At 53.4% G+C, this 26,611-nt stretch overlaps 9 protein-coding genes across 9 annotated transcripts; 3 read left to right on the top strand and 6 right to left on the bottom strand.

Annotated features, from left to right (window-relative positions):
• Positions 1–96: 96 nt before the first annotated feature.
• On the bottom strand, positions 97–2,268 carry COCSADRAFT_320552 (uncharacterized protein). Its single transcript, XM_007701762.1, has 2 exons — positions 2,003–2,268; positions 97–1,931 (listed from the first exon to the last, which is right to left on the bottom strand). Exons 1-2 carry the CDS (start codon positions 2,162–2,164, stop codon positions 342–344), a joined length of 1,752 nt encoding a protein of 583 aa, XP_007699952.1. The 5' UTR covers positions 2,165–2,268; the 3' UTR covers positions 97–341.
• Positions 2,269–2,735: 467 nt separating this feature from the next.
• Positions 2,736–5,263, bottom strand: COCSADRAFT_36632 (uncharacterized protein). Its single transcript, XM_007701564.1, has 3 exons — positions 4,991–5,263; positions 4,480–4,575; positions 2,736–4,307 (listed from the first exon to the last, which is right to left on the bottom strand). Exons 1-3 carry the CDS (start codon positions 5,090–5,092, stop codon positions 2,940–2,942), a joined length of 1,566 nt encoding a protein of 521 aa, XP_007699754.1. The 5' UTR covers positions 5,093–5,263; the 3' UTR covers positions 2,736–2,939.
• Positions 5,264–6,129: 866 nt separating this feature from the next.
• Positions 6,130–7,527, bottom strand: COCSADRAFT_36629 (uncharacterized protein). Its single transcript, XM_007701563.1, has 2 exons — positions 6,834–7,527; positions 6,130–6,786 (listed from the first exon to the last, which is right to left on the bottom strand). Exons 1-2 carry the CDS (start codon positions 7,437–7,439, stop codon positions 6,595–6,597), a joined length of 798 nt encoding a protein of 265 aa, XP_007699753.1. The 5' UTR covers positions 7,440–7,527; the 3' UTR covers positions 6,130–6,594.
• Positions 7,528–8,019: 492 nt separating this feature from the next.
• On the top strand, positions 8,020–9,964 carry COCSADRAFT_90114 (uncharacterized protein; the record flags this gene model as incomplete). Its single annotated transcript, XM_007701761.1, has 5 exons — positions 8,020–8,084; positions 8,136–8,329; positions 8,378–9,113; positions 9,162–9,756; positions 9,812–9,964. 5 exons carry the CDS (start codon positions 8,020–8,022, stop codon positions 9,962–9,964), a joined length of 1,743 nt encoding a protein of 580 aa, XP_007699951.1.
• A 132-nt stretch (positions 9,965–10,096) lies between these two features.
• COCSADRAFT_320487 (uncharacterized protein) lies at positions 10,097–11,561 on the bottom strand. The gene has a single exon (XM_007701760.1). The coding sequence runs from the start codon at positions 11,274–11,276 to the stop codon at positions 10,344–10,346; it is 933 nt and encodes a 310-aa protein (XP_007699950.1). The 5' UTR covers positions 11,277–11,561; the 3' UTR covers positions 10,097–10,343.
• On the bottom strand, positions 11,536–12,840 carry COCSADRAFT_36626 (uncharacterized protein). The gene has a single exon (XM_007701562.1). The coding sequence runs from the start codon at positions 12,688–12,690 to the stop codon at positions 11,722–11,724; it is 969 nt and encodes a 322-aa protein (XP_007699752.1). The 5' UTR covers positions 12,691–12,840; the 3' UTR covers positions 11,536–11,721.
• Positions 12,841–14,817: 1,977 nt separating this feature from the next.
• COCSADRAFT_160290 (uncharacterized protein) lies at positions 14,818–18,942 on the top strand (the record flags this gene model as incomplete). The annotated part of the gene is made up of 3 exons (XM_007701759.1): positions 14,818–18,088; positions 18,154–18,801; positions 18,869–18,942. 3 exons carry the CDS (start codon positions 14,818–14,820, stop codon positions 18,940–18,942), a joined length of 3,993 nt encoding a protein of 1,330 aa, XP_007699949.1.
• Positions 18,943–19,729: 787 nt separating this feature from the next.
• COCSADRAFT_36624 (uncharacterized protein) lies at positions 19,730–23,789 on the bottom strand. Its single transcript, XM_007701561.1, has one exon. It carries the CDS (start codon positions 23,618–23,620, stop codon positions 20,159–20,161), a length of 3,462 nt encoding a protein of 1,153 aa, XP_007699751.1. The 5' UTR covers positions 23,621–23,789; the 3' UTR covers positions 19,730–20,158.
• Positions 23,790–25,075: 1,286 nt separating this feature from the next.
• Positions 25,076–26,524, top strand: COCSADRAFT_36622 (uncharacterized protein). The gene has a single exon (XM_007701560.1). It carries the CDS (start codon positions 25,379–25,381, stop codon positions 26,408–26,410), a length of 1,032 nt encoding a protein of 343 aa, XP_007699750.1. The 5' UTR covers positions 25,076–25,378; the 3' UTR covers positions 26,411–26,524.
• The last annotated feature ends 87 nt before the right edge of the window (positions 26,525–26,611 follow it).

Genomic DNA, 26,611 nt, shown 5'->3' with positions numbered 1-26,611 from the left:
ACAAAGTGCTGCCGCCATGTATGTCGTTGCTTATTGTGCAACCATTGTCTCTCATCCAACGATGGATGTATTACATGCATACACGCGTATGCTGGCGCATGCCCACCTCGTATTCCAACACATGTATGCTACACACTGCAGACGTTGCAGACCGCCTTGTCAAGAATGCGCTCCTCTCAAGATTGTCCACCTAGCCAGATCCAAGCCACACTTTGGTCAGCCACCGCCACTATGTACTTCCAACCTCCCCCACCATCATCACCACCATTACCACATCATGCCCATGTCCTCAAAACTCCTTGAGCAGCCGCACAATCTGGCCTCTGACACTGCGCATGCATTTAGTAAGCAGGCCCGCTGGCAACGGGAAACTTGCGCCCAGACGCTCCCTCTTGCACCCCCGACACATACCTATGCATCCGTGGATCCCGCCCTCTGTCCCGCTCCCGATCTCGCTCCCTGTCCCTGTCCCTATCCCTATCCCTATCCCTATCCCGACTCCCATTTCTTGACCGTACATAGTCGCGATCATCCCACTCATCTTTGGCCCGGTCGTGGCTTCGTCTTCTGTCACTATCACGCTCGCGCTCGCGCTCTCGAGGATACTCGACGTCTGTAGAGTGCCGTCGATGTGACCGCCCGCTGCTGCTGCCCCCATCGTGCCCCTCTCGCTCACGATATTGATGTTCTCGCTCCCGCATATATGCACTCTCACCTTCGCGAGATGGCGGCACAGGGTGCAGCGTCGGCGATCCCCATCGCACCCCGCTGTGTGGCGCAGGCACAGGTCTGTAGCTCGTGCGTGGAGGCATGGCCGGTCTGCGCTCGTAGTACTTTCGTGCTTCCTGCTGTGCATGAGCTACTTGGGTCGCAAACAGTGGCGACGTAGTAGGCCGATAGACTGGCTGTGGTGATGTTGCTGTAGAATTTCGTCCTTCAACTCGAACTGTCTCGTGCTGGTTGGAGTATCGACGCGCCTCATGATAAGCGGGGAAATAGCCCGGCTGTACTGTTGGCGCATCGTGCGATCTGCGGGTACGCAGTATTGGCGTCCGGCGTCGAGGAGATTGATCCGCATCAGAGTCAGATTCCGACTCAGTCGTCGACAATGAAGACTCGCGACGCGGCGGCTGGGGGCGCTTGTGTGCAGGATGTCTAGGTGCTGCCTGAGGTACAGGCGCTACAGGTGTCGTATCTTCATCTGAGTAGCTGTCGCTTTCGTACCGACCTGGCATAGTCTTCTTCCTACTAGCAAATGGATTTAGTGGGTTCAGCATGTGCCTGACCCGTGACGTGACGGCCCGGTCGCGATCGTCGACAGGCCGGGTAGACTGTTTCATGACGTGACGCATAAAAGTAGGCCTTGGCCTCTCGTTGCGGTAGAGCGGATCTTCAAAGTATCGGAACGCCCCATGCTTCTCGTCAGCCGAAGAAGGCTCGTACTCAGTAGAAGAACGCAGTCTTGCTTCGTCGGTACTCCCTTCGCTGGCCTCCTCTTCCGCCTCCTTTTTGAGTCTGGCTGCGACATTGTGATACCACGCCTCCATGGCATCGTCAGGCTTATCTGGAAAGCACTCTTTGGGAAGGATCTTGGGGAAAGTATTGCCCGTCTCGGGGTCCGGTATATCGTCCAATTCCACGGCCCTTTGAAGAAACGGTACGTGCTCTTCTGGTCCCAGCAACAGCTGGATGGTCTGCCATGTTACAAACCCTTGCTTCTTCAAGGCCGGTATCGTTGGGCTCGAATACCCGTCATCGTCCGCTGCGGGCTGCAAACTGTGATATGCGCCCAGCGAGCGGTAGATGAATGCTATCGAAGACGGCGGCGTGTCCGTAAACAGGACATCATAGTCGCCGCCAACACTGCGGTACCAAGCTGCGATTTGCGACGGCGTCAGATCAGGCGAGTCGCTGGGTTCAAACTTCTTGCTCTGCGATGACATGCATCAGTGACTATCCATCCCAACAGCGTCGAGCCGGCGAGCTGCCTCATAATACTCACAATAATCTCTGCAATGCCTCTGAGCAAACCATTGAGTTTGCGCGTCCCACATTTGTCGTCTTGAAAAAGGTAGCCCCAGTAGTCGTATGCTTCGCGATGCGCCGCGTTGGCATTTGCGTTGTTTGCGGCATGATCTTCCTGCTGCGTGGGTTCCGTGGCCATGCTGGGGAAAGGTGGAAATAGCAGCTATCAATGATTCCAAGCATATGCGCGTATGTATGTATGTAGTAGCGCCTCGGCTCAATGTTCGGAGCTGGTGCTGATCCAAGGTGGTGCGGTCGGTGAACCCCGCTGTCGTGCGACGCAATAATGCAGGCGTAAGTATGTATGGAACGTGACGGCATCCGGAAGCTGCTGCTGCTCCTGCTGCTTATATCAAAAGAAACCCGTCGCTGCTATCAGCAGGCACAATGGCGCGTCGACTGCGCCTCTGCGCCGCACGAGAGCTGCTCCCAAGGCCCGCATGTGTTGGGCTGGCGGCCTGTTTGCGTGGCTGGTGACCATGCTTACATCACCGCTGATAGGTAGGGCTGCAAGGCTGAGCTGGCGTGAGGTCTGAGGTAGCAGTCAGGCACCCATTCGGGCTCACATGGCCACTAGCGACCCAGCCCGACGTTTCCGTTTCCACCATCCCGCCGTCATGCGCGGACATGTATACACACTACTTGCCGATAGGCCATCAACAGTCAAGCTTGAAGAAGGACGGTTTGAGAAAGACGATTATATTCTTTTTACCCGCCAATAATGCATGTCTACTATCATGATGCGTCAATCATGGACGGGCCAGACTGTTACGCCCCCGATTACCACATATGTCCTATCTGTCTAGGAATGTGATAATGCTTTGCCATCCCTCGTTACCAGTTGCTACCAAAGTACTCCTTCCTTCCTCAAAAATCTATATAAAAGCACAAACAAAACATGAGCCGAATCCGCTCTAGTGCTCAAGCAGCCTGAGCGAACCCTGAACAACCACGTTCTCAAGAATGGAACCTGGGGGAATGTCGATGGTCGAGCCCTCGGTAGCGACAATGATGACGGTACCCTTAAAGGTGACACCACGGCCAAGGTTAACGGGACCGGTAATGGTCAGATGGTCCAGCTCAACAATCTTGGGGATCGAAGGAATGCGCGCTTGGAAGCTGGAAACCTTCTTGAAGTCGCTGCCAAGCTTGATCAGAGGGGCAGGGCCGAAGCGGTTGGGGTCAATGACCAGCTGGCCGTGCTGGAGTGTGTAGAGATCAGACTTGACAAGCATGAGATCAGAGCACGTCTTGACGGGCAAGAACCGTCTTCGGGGAACGTTGACACCATGTGCGTTCTTGAAGTGTTTGATGGCGGCACCGACAGCAGTCTCGAGCTGGAGGACTGAGATGTCGGCCTCGCCCTTCTTGTCGGCAGGGATAGACTTGCCGTTGGGGATGATCTCCATAGCAAGCTCGTTAGCCTCAACAACACGCTTGATAGCCGCGAGGTTCATCCAGATGTTGTTGGTGTTGAAGTACTTGAACTTCTTGATCGACTTGAACTCGTTGACGTGCTCCTTGGGAACCTGGGCAATTTCGAGCAGACGGACAGAGCCTTCGTAGTCGATGATAGTACCACCCTTGACGTCAGCCTTGGTCTTGTCCGTCAACTCCATAATGTACTCGGCCTTGGAGTCAACCATGTGCTGGAGGATGCGGAGGTCGACAACGGCGCCCAGGTTGTCGGCGTTGGAAAGGAAGATGTACTCGATACCGCGCTCCGTGAGTTTGTCAATCATACCCGTGTTGTACAGAGATTCGAAAACGTCACCGTGACCCGGGGGGTACCAGTTGGAGATGTCTGAGTTGTACTCCTTGGGGGCTGGCAGGAGCGAGTCCTTGAGGATACGGGGGTACCTCGACTGGTTGAATGTGAGAATGTCAATGTTGTGGCCCTCGTACTTCTTGATGATGCTAGCAGTGTCCGTGTCGGTGTTGAACGAGTTCATGAGCACGAATGGCACGTTGACATCGTATGTGCGGTTGAGGTACTCAATCTGGCGAACAGACAGGTCCAGGAAGGACATGCCGTCACGGACTTCAATGACTGACTTGGGGCCAACGCAACCCATCGAGGTACCGAGACCACCGTTGAGCTTGACGACAGCGAGCTTGTTCAGGTATTCAACACCCTCGGTGTTGGCAAGATCATCGTAGTTGACAACCTGCTCAGCTTTTGGGGGTGCGATGCGGTTCCAGTCAATGGCAGTGCCCTTAGCCTTGTCATTGAGGTATCGGCGGAACAGCGCGAAGAAGTTGTCCATCTCCGTCTCGAAGTACTGCGACCGTCAGTATGTTGTGCCAATACTACCAAGTGCCCCTCTTCGATGCCCGCAGCGAATGATCATGACCATTTTCACGGTTGTAGGCAATTGGCCCTAGCGAGTGTGTTGTATGGTGCGAGCTGCATGCGGGGAAATCGAAGAGAGGCATCGAGCAATTAAGACCGACCTTCTTCTCAGCGGGGTCGGTGACGGTATCGGCGAGCTTGTTCAGCGCATTGCGCATTTGCGAGGCAGCGACATTGGTCGATGTGTTCTCGAATGCCTAGATAAGAGACTTGGGTCAGCAATTGGTAATTGAGATGGCCGAAGTGGAGAATGCATCGCTGGCGGCGTGAATGTTGCAAGCCCACCACTGCAAGGCCGCGTAGTGTGGACGCAGGCAGTGCGGGGCAGATGGTTCCGGAGAGCTGCAACTGCGGCTCTCACAAAATGGCCTGACAGCTCGAGAGAAAGGCTTGCCAGTGATGTCTCATCCTTGCACAAGGTGGCAGGATGCCGCCAGAGACAGACGTCCACCGGGCCCGGGCTCACCAGGCACAAGGTGCCCACTCAGTGCAGACTGAGAGTGATGAAGACGAGGGAAACCAACCCAGTTGAGCCAATGGTGAAGAGAGAAACCCGCAAAACAAAGAGGAAGACGGGTAAGCTGTACAATGACAGCGGACGCGTGTACTTACCACATGGGACTGTGACTTGCCGTGGTGGCGCTGGGAGGAGAAGCCACCCTCACCCTCAGCAGCAGAGGGCTTCAGGTGGGAGGGGATCGCGCGAGATGCCATTGTGATTTTGAAAAAAAGGTAAAGACTTGAAACAGAAGAGGAGTGACGGGGACAGTTGTTGTTGGGGAGCTGGACTCCTTATAGACAAACGGGTCGAGCTTGGCGCTGGACGTGGGGCAAGGCGAGAACGGGCTCTGCCTGGTAGCAAGAAAAGGCTTGGGTGGGTAGAAGGCGAGTAGTGAAGAGACGGTGTGCATCTGGTTTTTTATACCTGCAGTCTACTATTGCCGCTCGGAGACAAGAAGGGCAGTTTTGAGCGTAGCATCTCTGCATGGCAACGGCGACGCCGCCAATGGATCCTGCCCACATGTCCAGCGCGCCATACCTCGTGTCCTCGTCTGCTGCTATCAATTGGATTGCTCCCACGCTGGACCTGCTCTGTTGTCTGCATAGAGGCTGCCATTGTTTGTTTTGCCAGGCGTACACTGCCTGCAAAGCACCACCACTCCCTCTTGCTGTACCCACCTCGGTGCCCCCTTCACCGACGTCTGAGCACCCATTTGTGGCTCTGGCTACCACCGGCCCCAGTTCGCAGCGCTGCTGGCTGCTATCCGGTCATCTGTCCGAGTCAATGTCAAGAGCATCCATCGAATGAGCTTTACGGCCGCCTATCTGTTCAACCTCACGATGCACAATTGTTGAATAATTTCCCTGGGAGCTATGTCGATAAACTGAAAAGCCCCTCATCTGGTCTCCGCGCTAGCAGGGGGCATGCAGCCAACCTGACGTAGCCCGCGCGACCGCCTTTCCCATTGCTCCCCAACAATCTTCCCCGGCATGCGGGCAACGTCCCAATTTTCCTGGCCTGTGGCGAACGCGCGACATTGAGGCAAATGCCTTGCTATTCCTGGAACACCCGCTTCCTCGTCGACGGCTGCCTGCCCAGTCTGGCTATTATGTACACAGTCGCCTTCGGGAGACATTGTGCCTGCGGTATGCTCTACGCCGAGGGCATATCTACATGTCTATCACTACTCCAAGGGTAGAGTAAGTAGAGTACTACTGTGGTTGACGCCACTAGGTACACTCAACGTCGTCCCGAGTTCAGCTGTCGCTTAAAAACACGTGGGGGATCTACTACTAAGGTCGTGTATTGTAGGCTTACAGCAGCGATGCCCTTGCTTGACAGATGTTTAGATCAACGCCTCCTTCCGTCCTACTATGAGCAACAACAACAACCCCCCGTGGCGGTTAACTTTGTGGATGTCAGCCTGCCGGCTCATCGGCAGTCGACACTGTACCCAGACCGAGGACTATCCAAACTCTAGAAGCCCTCACACCGTGTAAGACAGGGGGATAGATATTGGGTGGGGTCCAAATCGCCGCCAGACACGCTAGCGGAGCCTATCCACAGAGTATACTACTCGATTCAGGAACACACATTTTGATTTCTTCCAGTGGCTTGCGTCTCGCCAATATCTGCACCCGCCTCTGCGGTCACAGCCATGTTCTGGTTCGCCATTACCAACCACATTCCACGTTCTGTCAAACATGTTCTCATCTCAATCCGAACGCACTGGTCGTGTAATCTCCACAGCTGGCGCGTCGGCAAAAGGTACGGCGTGGGGCTTGCCAACTCGCAGCTTGATCCATGCGCCCTGATCCACATCTTGCGTGAAGAACTTCTGTCTAAGCTCTTCGACGAGCCACGCTAGTAGGCTCTCAATCGTCTGGAATGAGGACCCTGAGATCAGCTGTGGCTGGTCAGTTAGCGTCCAGTGCTGAAGCTGAACATATTCACCTCAAACAATAAGCTCTCCAGCTTTGGATAGTCGTCGACGCGAGAGTCAGCGATTCCATCTATCCAGATATTAACGTCCACGGGCTGCTTTTGCAGTCTCTCATTCGCGTTGACACCAATTAGGCAAGGAATGCGGACGTTGCGCAAATAAAGTACATTCGAGCGTGTTCCCGACTTTTCAATACAAGAAGTCGTGTGGCCTGCCCCTTCGCCGAGCATACTCCCCTTGTGGTAGCACACGTTCGTTTCGATGGCGTATATTTCAGTTGAGCCTGCGACATCGCGCACACATTGTGAAATTGCAGCTGAAAGTGCGGACGTGCTTGTCCAAGCTGATGTCTCGTTTCCGAATTTTGCTTGAATCGCTTTGCTGAGTATGCCATAATGAACGGTGCTATCGTCGACGGAGTCTGTGGAAGAAGCTGAAGTGAATTGCTTGCCAAGAGTGAGAGTGACACTGATAAAAGCCCTCTGCTTTTTCTCACGACCCCAGACGTCTTTGCCGGCATTGACGATGACTTCCAGGTTCTGAACCATAATCTTGTCGTAGTGCCCACTTTGAACAAGCTGCGCCTCCCATTGTGCCTGCCGCACTATTTGAGCCATGACTTCTGGGTTACACCAGATTCTCGGACGAAGCAAGAGCTTTGATCGCGCCTTCTGTGGCGTCTGAGGATAAGATCAGGAGAAAGGCTTATCATTATGTTAGTCATAGCTGCACAGCAGTCTTTCATGCTCAGCAAGAAAGTCGTTGCTTGAAAATATAATAACAACTATGCATCTGCCCTCCAAATGTCGCTGGTCCAAACGGCATTGCAGAGTATTTCTCAGCAAACCACAGCGCTAATAAAATTCAACACCAAATCAAATACCTTCTCGGTCATTTCTTGTCAATCAATGATATCATTGAACTAACGCTGAGTGCGGCACAAACATGCGTGAAAAGGGCTGAGAGATGTTGGTGTCACTTACAAGCTGGAGAGATGTCACGTCAGGCTGGATGGTGGGGTTATGACAGATGCCCTTTGAGCGCTCAAGAAGCACGGACGTCTTTCCCGAGCTCCGCAATCGAACATTCTAGCTACACATCAAACTACAATAATTCAAAGCTGCTCCCTCAGAGGCTATACACGACAAGTGATTCGTAATTTCTGTGCAGGAACAGCTATATTTTCACATCAACAACATGGCGGACGCACTAAAAGCAGAGGGCAACAAGCTCTTCGCCGAGAAGAAGTTCGCGGAGTCCATGTAAGTTCCCCGCAAACATGGCCGAGCCTACCATTTACTAACAAAGTATAGCGAGAAGTTCTCACAGGCCATCGAACTCGACCCTACAAATCACGTCCTCTACTCGAACCGATCGGGCGCATATGCATCTCTGAAAGACTGGAAAAAGGCACTTGAAGATGCAAACAAAGTTACAGAGATCAAGCCCGACTGGTCAAAGGGCTGGGGGCGAAAAGGAACTGCGCTACACGGCGAGGGTGATTTAGGTATGTGAAGTTTGTGACATGGGAGAATTCACTACTGACAGCAGATAGTTGGTGCATCAGACGCCTTTGACCAGGCACTCAAGCTCGATCCCAACAACGCCCAAGCCAAGTCAGGTCTGGAAGCTGTAAAGCGTGCGATCGACGCCGAGGCCAGTGCCGATGGTGCAGGACTTGGTGGTATGTTCAGCGATCCAAACATGATCGCAAAGCTGGCCGCCAACCCAAAGACTGCGTCTCTGCTCGCTGATCCAGAATTCATGGGCAAGCTTCAGATGCTGCAAAAGAACCCAAACATGGCAGGCCAGTTTATGCAAGATCCTCGCTTCCTGCAGGTCATGAGCGTACTGCTAGGTATTGACATGTCTTTCGGTCAGCCACCAGAAGCCGGAGGTGCAGGTGGTGCAGGTGGTCAAGACGCAAGGGTAGAGGAAGATGTCGAGATGCCCGATGTGCGCCCAGCACCTGAGCAGCCGAAGAAGGAGCCTGAGCCTGAGCCTGAACCCGAACACATCGAAGAGACTGAAGAAGAGAAAGCTGCGAAGCAGGCCAAGGCCGAAGCCGATGAACTGAAGAAGAAGGGTACAGAATTCTACAAGAAGCGACAGTTTGACGAGGCCATTGAAAACTACAACAAGGCATGGGAAACTCACAAGGACATCACATACAAGACCAACTTGGGAGCAGCCTATTTCGAAAAGGGTGATTACGAGTCCTGCATCAAGGCCTGTCAAGAGGCTGTTGAGTATGGTCGAGAAATCCTCGCAGACTTTAAGATCATTGCAAAGTAAGTCTTTCGCCAACAAGTCACATGGTTGTGTCTAACACTGTTTAGGGCATTTGCACGTATTGGTACCGCTTACGAGAGAATGGGCGATCTCAGCAATGCAGTCCTCTACTACCAAAAGGCGCAGACCGAACACCGTACACCCGAGGTGCTTGCCAAGCTTCGCGCCGCCGAAAAGGCCAAGATCCAGGCAGAGAAGGAGTCGTACATTAACCCGGAGGAGGCTGAGAAGGCACGCGAACTCGGCAATGCCAAATTCAAAGAGTCGGACTGGCCCGGTGCGGTTGAAGCGTACACGGAGATGATCAAGCGTGCCCCCGATGATCCAAGAGGATACTCTAACCGCGCCGCCTGCTTCATCAAGTTGCTCGAGTTCCCATCGGCCATTCAAGATTGCGACGAGGCCATCAAGCGTGACCCCGATTTTATCCGAGCATACCTGCGCAAGGCACAGGCATACTTTACCATGCGCGAGTACAACAAGTGCGTGAACACATGCACTGAAGCCATGGAGCACGACAAAGAGGGCAAGCACACACGGGAGATTCAACAACAAGAGGCCAAGGCATTGCAGGCACAGTATGCTGCCCGTGAGGGTGAGACTGAGCAGGAGACTATGGAGCGTATCCAGCGAGATCCAGAGGTGAGTTTTGAGTCAAGCTAATAGTATTTGTTGCTTTTTACTAACGAAACGGTAGATTGTCGGTATCCTGCAAGACCCGATCATGCAAGCCATCTTGCAACAAGCAAAGGAAGACCCCGCGGCGCTACAGGAGCACTTGAAGAATCCCGAGATTCGATCCAAGATTCAGAAGCTTGTGCATGCGGGTGTGATTCGCATGGGACGGTAAAGAATGGTCGATTTTTGTGCATCATGACATGAGTGTTTTTTTTTTCACGAACAGGATCTTAGATGGCAACATGCGGGGTGGTTACACGGCCGATTGGAATGCCTGATTTCTCGGCCAAAGCCATGAGATTTGTATATTTATATGGATCTTGTCCTTTTCTTTCTTTCTCTTCTTCTTCTTTGTCTGCATAGCGATTAAGGTAATGAAAAATTGAACAGCCACGACACTTTTTTTTTCTTTCTTTCTTCTCCCATGCTTAGATGTGTATCGTGCATGCATATGCTCCGGTAAATCCACCTTTCATACTCAAGGTTGATAAAAACGATGAAGAACCGAAGAAGTAAATTGTTCTTTTCCTTTTGATCATATCTTAATCGGACTAAACCCCACTAATAAAATCCAACAACCGCAATAAGGCCCCATTCTCAACCCTACAACCCTCGCCTTCCCTCTGTGCCCTACGTAAACCCTGCGCCAACCACAGCCGAATCGTATGGGGGTCCAGATTACGAAAGTTTTGCTGCCGAATCAGCACGTACGCCTGTGCGCAGAGCGTGGTGCTTTCGGTGGGCGAGGGCGGGGGCCGCGTCTTGCAGGTTGTGCATTCGGGGTCGGAGGGTGAGGAAGGTGGGGGGTCGGAGCAGCAGGGTGGGGGACCGTTTGCGGCATCTTGGAGGTCGAGGGATGGAGGGGTGCTGGGGCTGGGGCTGGGGCTGGGCAGGGCGAGGGCGAGAGATAGGTCGGTGGGGAGGGTGAGGGGGGAGAGGAAGTAGGTTGAGTCTGTTGTGATGGTCGTGGCTGTGGTTGTAGTGTCGGCGAAGAAGGATAGGTCTGGGAGTTGGGATATATCCGGGTAGACGTCGTCGTTCTGAGAGGTTGGATTGCTGTTGCTGCTGTTGTTGTTGTCGTTTTGTGCTGGGATGAGAAATAGTGCGGTCTGGTTTTGAATCGATGTATATGTCGGTGGTGTGATGGATATGATATCTTTTTCTAGTATTCCGCTTTTCATGTTTCTACCGTTGTATTCGTCTCTTTCTGCGGCTTGTTGTCTGAGTAAGGCGATTTCTGCTCTTGCTTCTACTAATAGTCTCTCCGTCTCGGCCAGCTTGAGTTCCAGTGAAGTGACGTGGTCGCGTTGGCGGGCACGGTGCCGTCGTTGGTTTTCTCGCACGCGGTTTAGTGTGTGTTCTGCGGATACGCGCGCGCGCTTGGTTCGAGGCGCGCTCGCTCCTGCGCTTGTGTCTGATGATGAAGGAGATGAAGAGGAAGAAAAAGATATGGGGGAATAGACTGGTGGTGTTTGATAAGACATGATGGCGTTGGATATTTTTCCTTCTTTCTCTCGGAAGGTTGTGTATTGGGTACAGTTACGCAGCAAAGTTTGGAGTGGCTTCTTCTTTCTATACAAATGGGAGTCACAGAGTAGGGTTTTGTGTGTTTAAAGTGTAGGGCACTCAAAGAGGATAGGGATGAGGCGTTGAGTGTAAGAGCTTGGCGATAACATATCGATGAGGCCGTTAGTTGATTGGCTGAAAAGCAAAGGCGAAACTACTTCCAGCCATGGGGATTAGCTCCACTGCAACGGTGTGTTCGTCAACGTCTTCTCCTCTTGTGTACACTGCTTGGCAAAGCTTAACTCCTGATCGTCTATCTTCTCGAAAACTGTCATCGTAATTGATTTCGTGCCGCATGCGATGACGGTGAGATCACGTGCTGTGCTACTACATAGGGTGAAACAATCAGGTCTGTCACGGTCCCTACGCTAGACCACGCAAGAAGAGTTTCATCCTGTGATCCATCCACTCAGTGTCCTTTTTATTGGCTCCACCACCCGCAATATGACCCCATATGCTAGGAATGACCTCGACAAGACCGTTTTGCAGGCTCTCAACCTCCCTGTGGCTTACATAGGGCCTGAAATATTGATCCATTTCGCATGGCATAAGGAGAACTTTTGCTTTGATGCTCTTTAGTGCAGCCTCGAAATCCCCATCTTTGGTGCAGCGAGCAATATCGCCCCGTTGCCACATGCCCAGCAGGGCCAGCAGATCGTCGGCGGCCCAGCCTTCATAGCCCTGAATATTCGTGACATCGTCCCAGTCGCGCAATTGCTGGAAGCCCATCTCCTTGTAGCATTCCTTGTCAAACCATTCTGCACTCGTTAGCCAAGCCGAGTAGGCTTTCCCAAAGGCTCGGATGCCTCTTGCTGGACTGGCGGCATGCTCCAAGGCTGCCTTTGGGCCTTCGAGGAATTGGTAGTTGTGTCTGCTTGTCTTGGCTGAGGAGCAGATGATGACTGCATGCTTGATAAAGTCGGGATGTGAAACTAGCCAATGGTAGGTGATTTGGCCGCCCATGGAGAAGCCCAGCATTACATCGACGTCTTTGATGCCGAGCTCCTCGGTCAGGAGGGGATATTGGGCATTGATGCAATCCATGTATTCAATTTGAGAGGGAAAGTTTGGAGTGTTTGAAGGACTGGAGGATTCGCCATTGCCAAGGAGGGCAAGGAGGATAATTTTGTGATTCTTCAAGGCGCCGTCAGCGTATGTTGGGGTGGTGTTGAGGCGGCCTTTGAAACAAGTGTGGACGACTGCAATCTTGGAGTTGTGTGGATTGAGGATCTTGTAGGCTAGTTTGAGCTTGGGTAGTGTGGAAGCATTGTGGAAGGTGAAATCCGAGACCTCATAAGTCTGGAGGGGCTCGGAGGTGGTATGAGAAGACATTGGTATGTGTGTTGCTGTGGACAGGAATGACAGACTATGGGGGTGGGTGTATTTGGCGGGGAAGAACGAAGGAGGGGTATATGTTTCGGAGGTTATGACGATAGTATGGGTCTCCGTTCCGTCATGGTTAGGTGGAGCCCCACTTGCGGCTCTAGGAACCGCCAAGTCGAAGCTTCATTCAACATTAGACGTATGTGTGTTGATACACAAGTTACTCGTCACGAGAAATGTCCTGGTGTGAACTGCTATGTATGTATGGACACGGCCGAGAATGCTTCACATGCTCTATACAGAGGTGACAGGGGCCATGATCTCACGGAGGGGCGCGTGCGGTGTACATTTTTAGACTCCTGTGTGTCTGTCCGTGTGGAATGATGGCTGACGGGATCGGGCCAGTCATTTTGGTTTCGTGGCCCGGTCAGATTAAACTCTATGTTTGCGACGCGTGTTGGAGTGACATGGTTATAGTCGAGATGAGGATGATGATAATGATGATCGGTGGAGGCTCGCGTGTGGCTAGTGAGCTGGTGGGGCAAGCGTGGCATGAGGATTGTAATGGCAATCTCCTTTGGCAGCATGTCCTACTGTTTGTGGCTGGCGCATCGTGTGTAAAGGCAGGTCGGAAGTCTTGGCGGGGTGTGGTTGGTACGGCAAATGTCAAGTAGGGAGGCCCATCGTCATATCGCTTATTTAGTGCTGAGGCCGATATGGCTCCTCTCCGGGCGCTAACAGCCTGAGGCACAGTAAGCACCTTGTTCCCATCACACATCGCGGTAGGACCCCTGGCCGCCACGGCTGGACGAGTTGGAGATACTGTGTACTACATGTGCAGTCGGTAGGGCAGTGTGCGAGCATACTTGGTGCTTGTGTCTATGGAGCCGACGTCGACGACTGTGGATTGGCGTAAGCTCGCATGGACTTGGCCGCAGATTTGGCATTGCCCACGACCCATTTTCACAAAAAGCTAACGTCAAAGGAGAGCGGACAAGGGGCCACGGCAGCCGGCAGGCGAGGTTAGAATGTGATGATCCTTGTCGCCGCCTTATCACTCCACGCTGCTGGAGCGGATACTGTCGTGTTTCGGGCATAGACCGCTGTGTGGTGTTCCAATTTTGGGATGCGGGACTAAGTATGTAAGTTGTAGTCGCTGTGACAGGAGAGGCACACATACTTTCAACGCATGAGGCTTTTTTGTATCGTTGCCGTCGTTGTCGTTGTCGCCGTCGCCGTCGCCGTTGCAATCGCCGCCGTCGCTGACAGGCGAAAGAGGCTGGCAGACGCGTAGTGTAGCAGCTGTCAAGACACGTGAAACAGCTGCCATGGCCGTCATGGCGCCGGGGCCGCCGTCTTCACGGAGCCAGACAAAGTGCTTGCTGACCGGCAGCCCGAGGGTCTCGTATTGTGGGCGCAAGCATATCCACACTGGCTGCGTGGTACCAGTACCACAGCAGCCTGCACTGGGCTGCCACGCGCAAGCTGGCCGCCGGATGGATTGCATGTGGAGGCATGCGCATGCGCAATCTCGCTCAGGCGCATTTACGAGGGCGTTTGGAATGGCAGAGCCAACACGGGCGTGCAATTAGCGTGCACCCTGGCCAATTTGGCCTTGTCGTCTAGCTGCATGTACCGTACCCTCTCCGCAACGACGAACGGCTACTTACGCTACTAGGCTGCTGCTACCCTCGCATTGCCCTGCTGTCTGATCTCCTGGTCTCGTGTCGCCGTCCCTCTTTCTCTCCGTCCCTCTCTTGTTCTTTCTTTTTTTTCTTGCTTCCTTGTTGTACACCCGTTGCTTCTGTCCACATGCATTGCAAGAAGCGCTCTGGCAACTGCATGTGCGAGTGAAGCCGTTTCATATGCTTGGGCCCTGTTAGAGAAGCCCCATCCATCTCCTCCGCCAATCCACCGCCCGCCCCCGCTGCCGCCGCCGCCAATTGAGCCCTGGACGGGACGTCGAAGCCACCTCACTGCCTCGCTGCCTTTGTAACCACGCACGCGACCACATTGCTCTTCCACAAACGCCCTCCACTACGCCTCGCCGGCCCTGTGCCACCTTCCCCCCGCCTCTAACCACCACCATCTCCACCTTCACCTCCATCGCCCCGAGTCGCGGCTGCACACAGCACCATGGTGGACGCACACGAACCCGCCAGTAAGCTCTTCTCCAAGAGCCGCTGGAAGACCAAGATTCTCGACAAGACCAGCGAGCTCGCTGCCGCCAACGCGAAGAACAAGCCCGTCGACAACAAGGTTGACAACGACGATCTCAACGCCTTCCTCAAACCTTCGACAGACCGTGCCGCCCAGCAGCAGCAACAGCAAGAGGCTGCCGCTGCAGCTGCAGCCGCCTTTCTCAACCGCCCCCGCATAGATGTTGCCAGTGCCCAGCGGTGGCCTGGTGCCCAAACCATTCTCAACAGCGCAGCAGCAAAGAGCCCAGGTCCGGGAGGCTTGAAGTCGGGCACGCGCAAAAAGGGCCTCACCGTGACTTTTGTGCGCACCGTCCCGGAAATCATAGGCCACGGCGGCGACGAGTGTGAGGACCCCGCCATCGAAGTGGCTAAGAACAAGAAGCCCGCGAATGTGCCCGCCGTGGAGCAATTGCCCTCCGAGGTGCCGCAGGACGACACCATCCCCAGCCCCCGCCTCAACGGCATTGGCCGCGCCCCTTCACAGACTGAATACAGGTCACATGCACAGACAGAGTACAAGACCAACCTCACCAGGACACGCACAAATCCCGGCGAGCTGTCCCCTCCTCTGAACCAGAAGATGCAGCTCGGCCAAATCACCACCACCGCACAGCTCCCTCCCACCCCGCCGCGCCACTTGGGCCCCATGGGCCTCGGCGAACGTCCCAAGGGCCTCTCACGCGCGCCCACAGGTTTCGACTCCATAATAGAACCTGCAATGCACCAACCCATGAGGCGGTCGAGCGAAGACTCGGTCTACTCGCAAGATTCAGACAACCTCTCACCCGTCGTATCCAAAGCAATGTCTGCACGCGAGCCCACAATCCAAGAAGAGGAGGATGATTTCCGACCAAAGCCGCTCAAGCGCAGTCAGACTGGCTTTAGCACCATGGGTGAGCAACTCGATGACGAGCCCGCACATCCCGTACCTACAGTTTCGCAAATGCCCGACCTTCATGGAACCGGACAAGAAGATGACGCGCATGCTTCTTTTGCGGCAAGAGTCAAGCAAAGAATGCGTTCAGAAGAGGGTAGGACCTTACACGAGGCGGCGCAGCGTGCAGCGTCAGGCGAAGGGCGGGATTCAGAAGAGAGCTCACAGCGCTCGGTTCCAGGGACGCCCCTCAGCAACGCACACATGGACTCGAGGACATCACCACGCAGGGGGCTCGAGACTGAAGACCCCCAACGATCAAGAGCCCGTGGGCCATCCCCCGGACAGAGACCAATGGCATACCCACACGATATGAACACGCGCGTGCCCTCATCAGGTTCACCGCAGTATACACCTTCTATCACTTCACAAACCCCCGCCTCGCCCCTTTCTCGATCCGATCCTTCCTCCAACCCGTCCATGCAACGAGCAGCCTCGACCGCCGACAAGCCCCATCCTCAAGCTTTTGATGAAATGCCTCGTGTCTCTAGCCCACCTCAACCTTTGGCAGGAACATCAACTTTTCAACAACAGTCTTCGCCACCATCCTCGATACCTGCAGCGCTTGCAATGCCGGCAGGGCCACCAGGTGCTCAAATGGCATCAGGCAGTGCTTCTGGAGCCACCAAGCCTGCTGCTTTACTTGGTCGCTCTGACACACAATCTGCAAATGAGCTGGCATATCGCGATTTTGCTGAGCGCATAACCCATATGAGAGGCATCTTTGAGCTCACAGCCCAGCTTGGTGGTAACATCTATAATCACACTCCTATGCAATGGCTCCGAGTCGCCACTTGGTGGTTTCTAAAAGGACGTACCGGAATGGAAAATCTCATTAGAAGTCAACACAAGTCCACCGACCCGCCACAGGAGCGGCTCGCCCAGCCTCACGTCGATTTGGCCAAGGTGTGGTGGATCATAACTAAAGTCCTCCCGAACCACCCTGGCCTGCAAAAGTACAGCGATGGATCTCCAGACGCCCAAGTCGAACTCGCTCGACAGGCAGGTGATGCTGTGGGCGTAGAGGTTTATGACATCCAGAATGCCATTGGCCACTACATGAAGTTGCTGGTCGGATCGATGAAGAAGCACCATAGCATGCCTCCTACGCAGGCCCTCATCCAAGGCCAGGACCAGGCGATATGGGAAGAATACCCATCATTTGCTCCCGATGCCGCCAGTGTACTCAGCTCGGGGCTCGCCGGCCAGCCAAGCGGTCAGCAACAGGTCAGCCTTTCGCAGTACATTCCTCTTTCCGACACTAAGACTGAATTTTGCTACTTCCGCATGTTTGTCAAAGCTTCGTTGTCGACCGATGACCCTGCCACAGATCGCGTGCCAATGAACGTCGTCCTGTCCGTTTTACGACCCAAGGAGGAATACTCGGCCAAGCTCGCCATTTGCAGTCAAAACAGTCTAATCAATATCCTGGTTGGTCCGGGCTCAGCCATCACATGGCGAGACGTCAACTGGAAACAACAAATGAACCAGATTACTGTGCAGCTACGGCACGGATTTCTTCTTACGCTTGCCCTGCACGAAGCGGATTTCCGTAGTCTATGGTCTATTGTCAATCACATCAGCCGAGTAGAGTCGGATCTGCGAGAGCGAAGAGACGAACGATTTGCATGCAAAATGTACCTCCGCGAAACCACGTACAAGGACCCAGCGAATCCATCCATGTTCTCCCAGGAACGAATACCAGGCTGTAGACTATTGGTGTTCCAAAAGATTGAACGTAGCAGTGAAGGTACTGGAAAGCGGAAACTGCATCGAGGATACCGAATGGTACTGGTCACGCCGCAGCAGCACAAACAAGTCAGCTTGGTCAATCATGAGCTTGGAACGAAACAGGAGCCCATGAACTTTGAATACGTCACCGAGCCAGATCAAGCTCCAGCCCTGAGACTACGTTTCCGTGAAGAGGGGCCGGATAAGCGGTTCAGGATCTGCATGGCCCACCTAGTCTTCCAAGAAGGCAAGGATCGCAATAACCTCTTCGGTACATTCACTTCTATGAATGTTGCGCCTGGCGAAACCACTTTTGCTCAGGTTGCGCTCAAGGGATTTCACATTGAGAGTGCCGACGAGACAGAGGGCTTCAGCCAAAACGGGAGTCGCGTACTTGAAAAATTGCAGTGGGTCGAGGCCAAGGTGATGAATCAAGATCCTGAAGCTGCAGGATTGGAGTCAGCGCCTACTGTCATGAGCGAGAGCTTGAGGATCATGTGCAGACATACTGCAGGTATTGTCTCTGACCGTATGAACTTGGGTGAGTTTGCATTACTTTTCTTAGTGTGTGTGTGTGTGCGCGGGAAAAAGACTAACAGATTCTAGGTCCGGGTGAACTTTTGGTTCGCCTTCCAGTTGACGGTTCTCCCGAACTTACACTGCTCCGCGAGCCCCAGCAAGACATGGCCGTTGCCATTGATGGCAGTCGAACCGATCCCGCTGTTCCTGAAGATCTCGCAAAGTTGCTCCAGACGCTCACAAGCGCGTCAACGATTCGACGCCTGACATTTAACTCGTTTAATGATTTGCATACATTCCAGCTTGCCGTCACTGGGTTCCAGGTCAAGTTTGATGGGCTTGCAGCTTCATTCTCTATTTCGCGTCGACGCATGGTCGTTCCCATCTACAAGCAGTGGACCGCCAACCGACTTCGTCTCCAGATTGTCGAGCAAGACAACATTATCCAGCTCCTCGCTTTCTTCGAAGACTTTTCGCATGCCGATGCCATGAACTTCCAACTCCGTCTGACGGACACGTTTGAAAAGTCGGACAAGGGAGGCAAGTTTGGCCTGAAGCTTGTCGATGCCAAGTTTGCGCTGCCCGTGGATGAACGACGAGGCGAGGGCAAGATCCAAAAGGCCGAAGGCAGACTGACGGGATGGTCTGGTGTCAAGAGGCGCTTTGTGTGCTTGGATGAGATTGAATATCCTGGTGAACATGACGATATCCTCATCATGTTCGACTCTGCAGAGAGTAAGTGTTTTTGTCTTGAATCCTTTCGAAAACAGAATCGAGATAAGAAACTAACGTCGAGTTCTAGCGCGTGATTGTTTCGCCGAAGCTCTCCCTGCTGCAACTATGGAGCGCAAATTCACTGTGCGTAGGAAGATTTAATCGCTGTAGAGCTCTACATAGTTGTATCTCTCTCTCTCTCTCTCTCTCTCCATCTTCCTCGCTGCTACAAAACATGCATGTTTCCTTTGTATAACAAAGTTCAATTGCTGCTTGTTCTTTTCTCATCAGTTCTCCCTGTTTTTTTCTCTTCTTCTTTTCTTTCTATTGTGGATAGAGGGTGCTTTTTTGGGGTTTCTTGTTTCTGGCTAGGAGTTACGGCGACATATCAACGGGAGCTCATATATGATATCACCATCCCCAGAATGAAAGGGGAGGGTTTTAAGGGAGAGAGGAATTTTGTCTGTCACTTATGTCTTTTTGAGGGGTTTTTTTTATCATCCATGCAACTTGTTCTTGTAGCTCTTGCGACTCTTCTAGATCCAAGTTAGCCTGGCTGCGTCTTTCTCCTTTTTTTTCATTCGAACTTTTAGTTCGAGGTCTGGAAACCAGATTGATTGTACGGAAATGGAATTTCAAAGTTTTGTCAAATGGAAGTGTGCAATAGTCAAAAAGATATGACAAAGGCTATTTTAGTTGAGTGTTGCTAGTAGAGCGAAGCAGAGAAAGAGAAGATGAATAGTCAACCATGATCCCTCGCCGTGCGATTGGATCCAAATTAACCAGTTCATTCCATTTCATTCTCCTCCTTCACGGTGTGATCAAATAATGTAATATGCGGACAACGTATAAACAAAACGAAGAATGTAAAGTATTATTATACTACTAGATACTTGGTATGATCGAAAAGAAAGAAAAAAAACGGTTCCAACAAAGGAACCAGTCCCGCAGGTGGGGCAAGCTCCCTTAGCTGCAAATATGGCAAAGAAAACAGAAATCAAACTAAGGTATCCAAGCGGTTAATAGCGCGAGATTGATGATGAGAGTCGTTAATGGTCGTAATTGCGGTTTGCCGGTTAAAAACAAGGATATATGTGCGTTATGTTGCCGAAAAGCCAAAAAAAAGCAGGGTTGTTCCAATCGATAGATGGTGGGGAAAAAACACATGTGGTATCCAGAAGAAGCGGTTGCGTGAGTTGAAAATGGCGTGTCGGGGGTAATGAAGATGGAAAGACGATTGCATGACAACATCCGGCGGCCCCCTCTTCACTGAATGACGCGATGAAAAACAAGATGAGAAGCTGGAATAGTAGCTTCAGAGTGCAAGCCCCTTCTTCTTCTTCCTCCTCCTCCACGCCCATGCCCTCTTTTTCCTCATCTACTGCGAAATGGGCGATTCAGGCGTCACGGGATCGATATAGTACCTGTGTCCAATACTCCGTCTGATCTTCTCCCTCCTCTTCTCTGTGCGCCGTTCCTTGATCTTCTCTTTTACTCCAGATATTCCAATGTATTGAACATGGTACTTCTTCAACCCTGGAATACTCTTGCCTTGTCTCCATGTGCCTCGGCGACGACGAGACTGCTCGTATTCGATAGAGAGGTTATCAGGGACAGATGAAGTGCGGCGGAGATCGTGGTTGGAGCGGCGTTTGGTGATACGGCCGCCGCCATGGCGTCCCAAAGGTTGCGTAGGAGCTTGAATGCCGAGTTTGGGTGAGGATGAGGAGCCATCACTAGATGAACGAAGAGACTGGGCAATATGTGGGGGAAGATTGACATGGTGTCGACGTTTATTCGTGCCGTGGCGCTCGACACCAAGGGAGTTGCCGATGAGGAAACCACCCGACCCGCGAAGGCCGCCTTTTAGCTTTTTGAGAGTATTGGCTCGTCTTGGTGTCTCTGGTTCAGGCTCTGGATCTTCAACGTCGCTTGTGTCGCCTCCTTGTGGTAGTCTTTCGTCTTCCCCACCCTCATCCTCACTGTCGGAGAATTCATCCCAAAAGCCGCGTGGGCGCCAAAAGGGATGAAGTGTGCCGTCCTCGTCGTTCACGGTAGAGGCCTGTGGATTACGGTACGTGAGTTTTTCCTCTTCATTGTCGTAATGCGCACGACTGGCCCCTTTGCGAGTCAACAGCGGTGTGATGAGGTTATCGGAATAGCGGCGCGCTCGCTGCAGAACAGACAAGCGGCGTTGTGGATTGGAGTCGGAACGACGAGGCGGTCCAGGTGATGGAGCCATCGGCTTTTCCAGTTCCTCCATAGGCGTTGGAGGAATAAAGTTAATCATGGGCGGCTCTGGGGGTTCTCGAGGATTTTCAAGTGATGACTCGGCAGAGTTGGTCTGTGGCAGCTCAGTCTGCATCGGAGGGGTCGAAGGCTCAAAAGTCAGGGTCGGTTGCTGTAATGATTCTTCATTGCTGTTTTGTCGACTCGTCGCAGGGGGCGATGTCACGGCTGGTGTGATACGAGGATCCTGCGCGGTCAAGTGTGAAGCCCCGGTCAATTGGCGCTGTTCCTGCAGCATCGAGTTTCCACGAGCAAGCTGCTGCACGACAAGGAGAGAGTTGTTGTTGTGGGGAAAGATGCTCACAGCAGTAGCCTCAGTGACTTCGACAGTATCGGAAAACTGAGAAAACGGGGTGGACTGGGAAAAAAGATGCCGAGCCATGGCGTGTTCTTCGGTCCGTGAAGCTGAACGTGAACCCGACCGATCGAAGCTGACACGACTCTGGTCACCCGAGTAACGGTGCCAATCAGGTGAGGCTGAGGAACGGTCTAAGGGGAGTGAGAATCGTTTTGGGTCCCAGGAACCTGGTCGTGATGAGCCCGGCCTTGACGCGCGAGAGGCTGGTCTTGAAGGACGTGAGCCTTGTCGCATAATGGGCGATCCATCCTTGAGGGGCGGGAACTTATTTAGGTTCTCCAGTGTAGCAGGATTGGGGTTGGAAGCAGCAACCAGAGTAGCGCCTTCGGCGGTCTCGCGGTCCCCAAGAAGACGTCGAACCCGATCGAGCATGGCAGATGGCACCTGGGCTTCTTCCACAGGGTTACTGGCACCAATGAAGACGTCGCGCTCAACGGGCTCATCTGTGCCCGAACTGGACAACTTGGGAGGGTCATTTTCAACTCCAGTTGGCAGATTCGGATCAGTGACAATAAGCGATTGTCTCACTTTTCTCGACGTTGGTGACATTTGACGTGGCTTTGGCGATATAGGCGGTGATGGTGCGCTTGGAAGCACAGGTGGCTGAGTGAAAGGGTTCCTCTCCTCGTGGGGGCTTGCAGAAGGCAGTATTTCTGAAAAGTTACGAGGTTTGGAGGACCGAATTGTGCGTCTTGCAGTTTCAGGTGCAGAGTTGATGCGCTTGTGGTGGCTCCCACTCAGCCTCGCCGCTGCACTGTGTCTACTCAATATGTCGGCCGCAGGTTGTAGCACATGGCGGACAGATTCTTGGTGCGCTAGTGTGTGTGCTGAGCTGTCAATGGTCCTCTGTCGCAGTGACAATGAAGGGGACATGATGCGATGCGATGATGAAATGTCTGACGCAACACTGCTTCTGCTATTCCGGTCAGCAATGCTTGTCCTCTTGTGCACCAAACGATGGACCGGGGCGCTGTCGGCTTGCGACACAATGGAACTGCGGTCCGAATACGTGAGGGAGCCAACATCTGTCGAAGAGCTCATGTCTCTCCTGTATGCCATGTTCTTGCCAGAGTGTCGCAGGGTTTGCTTCCTTTGGGGCGGCGTGACTATGACCTGGGCCGACACTACAGTCGAGGCTACTGACGCAGTCGAGAGCCGCTTGCTGCTGGCCTCGCGCTGCTTCTCTGATGACATGCGCCTGTTTTCGGAGGGCCAGCCAATGGATTGCGCAAAGTTTTCGACAGACGGCGTGGTCGGGCTGCTGTGGCCGACTTGGACGCGTTTGCGCAGACTCGAGGCACGTCGGGCTCTGGTGGGAGAGGGCGATGCGGTTTCGACAACGGTGACGGCAGGTTCGGGTGTTTTGCAAGGAGATTTTGATTGCGGTCTGCGCTTCTTCCGGACAGTGACATTGCGCATCAGCTCTGTGTTCCATTCGCGATCTGGGATGTCGTCCATGGTCGGGGATACCTGGTCGGGGGTTGTATCCACCGTACCCACATCTTTGGCTGTATCCACCTGTTTAGTAGGGGTAACGGGGAAGGAGGGAGCTTGCAGGGTAGTTGGGGTGACATCATTTTTGTCCTGTTCAAAAGCAAGACCGAGCCCGTGGTCTTCTTGGACGGTGCTGAGCCTGTCAGTGGGTGGTGTTGCACAGGTGCTTTCTTCGCGGTCCGAGGAAATGGGCTCTTCTCTTGCCGTCTGGAACGAGGTGGCTCGGGAGGAGGGATACGTATAAAGCGGTGGGCGCTCGAGGGTGGCATTGGAGCCTTCGGAAACATTTCTTCGCGGCGGACTTGGATCGGGTGTTGGTGGGCTTCTGGCATTGACGGGGGTGCTGAGGGACGACTTTTGTGATATAAGCGAATTTCTCACGCTATCGGCATGGGGCGGCTGCTCTGGGGCGGGAGAAGATTTGCCATCTTGCGAGGCCGTGGGTGGCGTAGGCGGGAGGCCGGTGTCTGCTCCATTCAGCCCTCCCGGTGAGGCGAGCAGGGTGCTGTCCTGGCTGCAGACGGTGGAGTCGCTGTCATCGGTGGATTGTGAGGTATACGAGTCGTCGCGCTCGAGGGATGCTGGGACTGGACGGGTTGGGTCACTGCGGCGCGGGAGCTGTTTGGACTGGCGGAGATTGGGAGCAGCGTGGAAGGCCGACTCGAGGCGGGCATAGACGCCAGGCGCAGGTTCAGCCATGTCGCAGCGAGGAGGAGGGCGATGGTCGGTCGTCGTGTGCCTGGTGGTGGACCTTAGTGGCCGCTGCAAGGTGGCAGTTGGTCTGGCTTCAGGACGAGGCCATGGCGTCGGGGCGCAAGAGGGCAGGGGGGCTCGTGGTTACGTGTAACGGCGGCGGCGTCGGGGTTGGGAGGGGGCCAGCGGTGCCTGGCGGCTATGTAGGGGGCCGGGATGGCAGTGCGCTTGGTCGTGGGCTCTATCGAGGAGATGGTGTGGTGGTGACGCAGGTAGCCTTGAAGGTGCAGCGCCAAGGCTGGCGTTCACGATAGAGGACAGCAGGCGCACAGCTGGGGGAGAGTGGGTGGGTGTTGAGGCGGTGACTGTAGCGGCAAGCGTGGATGCCGTGGATGCCGATGGAGTTTTTATCGTCGTGGCGGTTGTCGCCGTCGTGGCAGCGATGCGGGGCGGACGAGGAGGAAGAATTGCAGCCAAGGGGGCAGACGACGGTGTGCGTGGGCGAGGGAATGCAGGGCAGGGCAGGGCAGGGCAGGGAGCTACTTACGCCTACGCCTACGCCTACCACGCTGTGCTGTGTCTGTGTCTGTGTCTGTGTCTGTGTGTCGATGCGCACACCCACACCGGTCTGGGCATGAATGGCGGCTTGCATGCCGTGCCATGCCATCCTGTGCTGTGCTGTGCTGTGCTGTGCTGCGTGGCCCGCCCAGTCCCGCTGCGACATATACTTACTTACTTACTTACTATACTATTAAGCCCATGCAATTCAATTCCCCTCCTCTCTCCGCGACCGTACGTCTAATTGTCAATTGTTGCTCTCGGTGGCATACATACTACCTCAAACCACCACACACTGTCGTTGGGCGTGTGCGTGTGCGTGTGCGTGTGCGTGGAGCGGCTGGCGGGCGCTGACAGCAGCAACGCCATGCCCCCAGCACCTCGGTCGTCTCCTCATTCGCCTCAATCACGACGCCATTCTCTTCACCCCGACCATTCTGCGTCACTTCTATGCATTCCCCTCTTTCCCCTCGTCCCTTCTGCACACCCCCCTACGGCTGCCCGCATTCACCTTGAGTCATGTGCTTTCCACCTCCCAGTCCCATTCCAGACCATTCCCTCTCTCTGCTAGACTCGGGCCAATCGGGCATGCATACATAAGTACATGTATCCTCCCATGTCCATATGTATCTATCTATGTACAGCTGGCCATGGCCTGCATCTACCCCCTCGAGTCTCTTCGGTTCTTCACTGCACAAAACTCTGCAACAAGCTTCAGGCTTGTGCTTGTGTGGCGTTGCGCCATGGCAGCCACAGCATCATGTTGCTGCCGCCGCCAGTAAGCAATGAATATCCAGCATTAAAATTTCGTCCAATACTAGCCCAGACACTTGCATATCTCGACGTTGTCTTTTCCACGTATTAGCCTTGTACTACTCCACCACGTAAGCACGTACTCATCAACACCATTCCAATTCAACTCCCGACAGCCATGACAATAAGGAGCGTCACAATGCCGCAATGCGACCATCTGCCTGTCATTGAAGCCTCAATACCTCACTATTACAATCTACAAGGATGCAAGTGACGTCACGAGCAGCCAATGCCATTCTGATCCTTAGCTCAAATCTTCATCACAGTGGATCCTAGCAACCTCCAACATGGATATAGCAATGGACCAGCCAAGCACTGCACACAACATCACGCACATATACGGTTTCAGTTTTGTAACATTTCTCATTACATGATTCCAATTCTTCTCCAAACATGCATGCCATCGCAGTCACCCAATACGGTCCAATATCTAATATAAAAGCAATTAACCTCCCGCCTTCTGCAGATCCACAAGGCCACGACATACCCGTCCGCGTAAAAGCCTGCTCTGTCAACCCAGTCGATACCAAAGTCCGAGCAGGAACCTATGATGACTACCCAGACTACTATGACCGAACCCCTAGTCTGCCTCAAATTCTCGGCTTTGACGGCGCTGGCATAGTTGAAAGCGTGGGGTCCGAAGTCGCACATTTCAAGCCCGGCGATGAAGTCTACTACTCTGGCTCACCCATCCGCCAGGGAAGCAATGCAAAATTCCAGCTCGTGGATTCACGAGCAGTTGCGCTCAAACCAAAGAGCTTGGACTGGGGCCAGGCTGCCGCTATGCCCCTAACTTGGATCACAGCCTACGAAGCCCTTGTTGAACGAATGGAGATTCAGCGAGGCGAAAAGGCCGGCATTCTCATCATCAACGGGGCCGGTGGTGTCGGCAGCGTCGCTAGTCAGATTGCGCGCCATGTCCTTGATCTACCTGTTGTAGTGACCACGGCATCGAGAGACGAAACAGTCAAGTTTTCAAAGGACGTCGGGGGTGCTACACACACCATCAATCACCACAAGGATATCTCCGCCGAGATCGAGAAGCTCAAGTTAGACGTCCCTATCAAATACGTCTTCATCACGCACACGCCAACATCGGGCTACCTCGCTCCTGCAGCAAAGATATGTGCCCCCTTTGGAAAAGTCTGCTCCATTGTTCAGGACAAGGAGATGCCCATGTATGCTACAGAATTCATGGCAAAGAGCCTGACTTTTGTTTGGGCCCTGCTAGGTACTAAGCCCTACTACGGCGTTGACGTCGAAAGCCACGGTAGGATATTGGAAGATTTGGCGAGAATGCTAGACGAAGGAACGGTCAAGTGTCATTGTATGCAGAAGCTCAAGCTAGATGAGGAGGGGGTGAGGAAGGCGCATGAGATTATTGAAGGTGGCAAGGCTGTTGGCAAAGTTGCGCTGGAATTCTAAGTGCATAGTAGTTGTATGATATTTATGAGATGAATTTCGAATCTCTCCCCATCCAAAACCAAATAAGAATAACCCATTCCTGAGGAACATTGTAGTATCATAATTGATTTTGACGACTGCACCATTTTTCCGAGCCAAAATGCTGTATCCAGTCACCCCAGATAGCCCGTATCAGCTAATACAAAACATTATAGTTAAATA

The sequence above is a fragment of the Bipolaris sorokiniana genome, assembly GCF_000338995.1.
Source record: "Bipolaris sorokiniana ND90Pr unplaced genomic scaffold COCSAscaffold_7, whole genome shotgun sequence".
Classification (NCBI taxonomy): Eukaryota; Fungi; Ascomycota; class Dothideomycetes; order Pleosporales; family Pleosporaceae; genus Bipolaris; species Bipolaris sorokiniana.
The sequence above is the reverse complement of the archived record's forward strand: the minus strand, read 5'-3'. Positions and strand labels throughout refer to the sequence as shown.

Coding starts and splice junctions, on each gene's coding strand:
- COCSADRAFT_36622 (XM_007701560.1), top strand. CDS start 25,379: ATGCATGCCATCGCAGTCACCCAATACGGTCCAATATCTAATATAAAA.
- COCSADRAFT_36626 (XM_007701562.1), bottom strand. CDS start 12,690: ATGTCTTCTCATACCACCTCCGAGCCCCTCCAGACTTATGAGGTCTCG.
- COCSADRAFT_320487 (XM_007701760.1), bottom strand. CDS start 11,276: ATGTCTTATCAAACACCACCAGTCTATTCCCCCATATCTTTTTCTTCC.
- COCSADRAFT_36624 (XM_007701561.1), bottom strand. CDS start 23,620: ATGGCTGAACCTGCGCCTGGCGTCTATGCCCGCCTCGAGTCGGCCTTC.
- COCSADRAFT_320552 (XM_007701762.1), bottom strand. CDS start 2,164: ATGGCCACGGAACCCACGCAGCAGGAAGATCATGCCGCAAACAACGCA. Junction 1,932..2,002: donor GAGGCATTGCAGAGATTATT/GTGAGTATTATG, acceptor ATGTCATCGCAG/AGCAAGAAGTTTGAACCCAG.
- COCSADRAFT_36632 (XM_007701564.1), bottom strand. CDS start 5,092: ATGGCATCTCGCGCGATCCCCTCCCACCTGAAGCCCTCTGCTGCTGAG. Junction 4,576..4,990: donor GCAAGTCACAGTCCCATGTG/GTAAGTACACGC, acceptor TCTCTTATCTAG/GCATTCGAGAACACATCGAC. Junction 4,308..4,479: donor CCGACCCCGCTGAGAAGAAG/GTCGGTCTTAAT, acceptor TGACGGTCGCAG/TACTTCGAGACGGAGATGGA.
- COCSADRAFT_36629 (XM_007701563.1), bottom strand. CDS start 7,439: ATGGCTCAAATAGTGCGGCAGGCACAATGGGAGGCGCAGCTTGTTCAA. Junction 6,787..6,833: donor TGGAGAGCTTATTGTTTGAG/GTGAATATGTTC, acceptor GACCAGCCACAG/CTGATCTCAGGGTCCTCATT.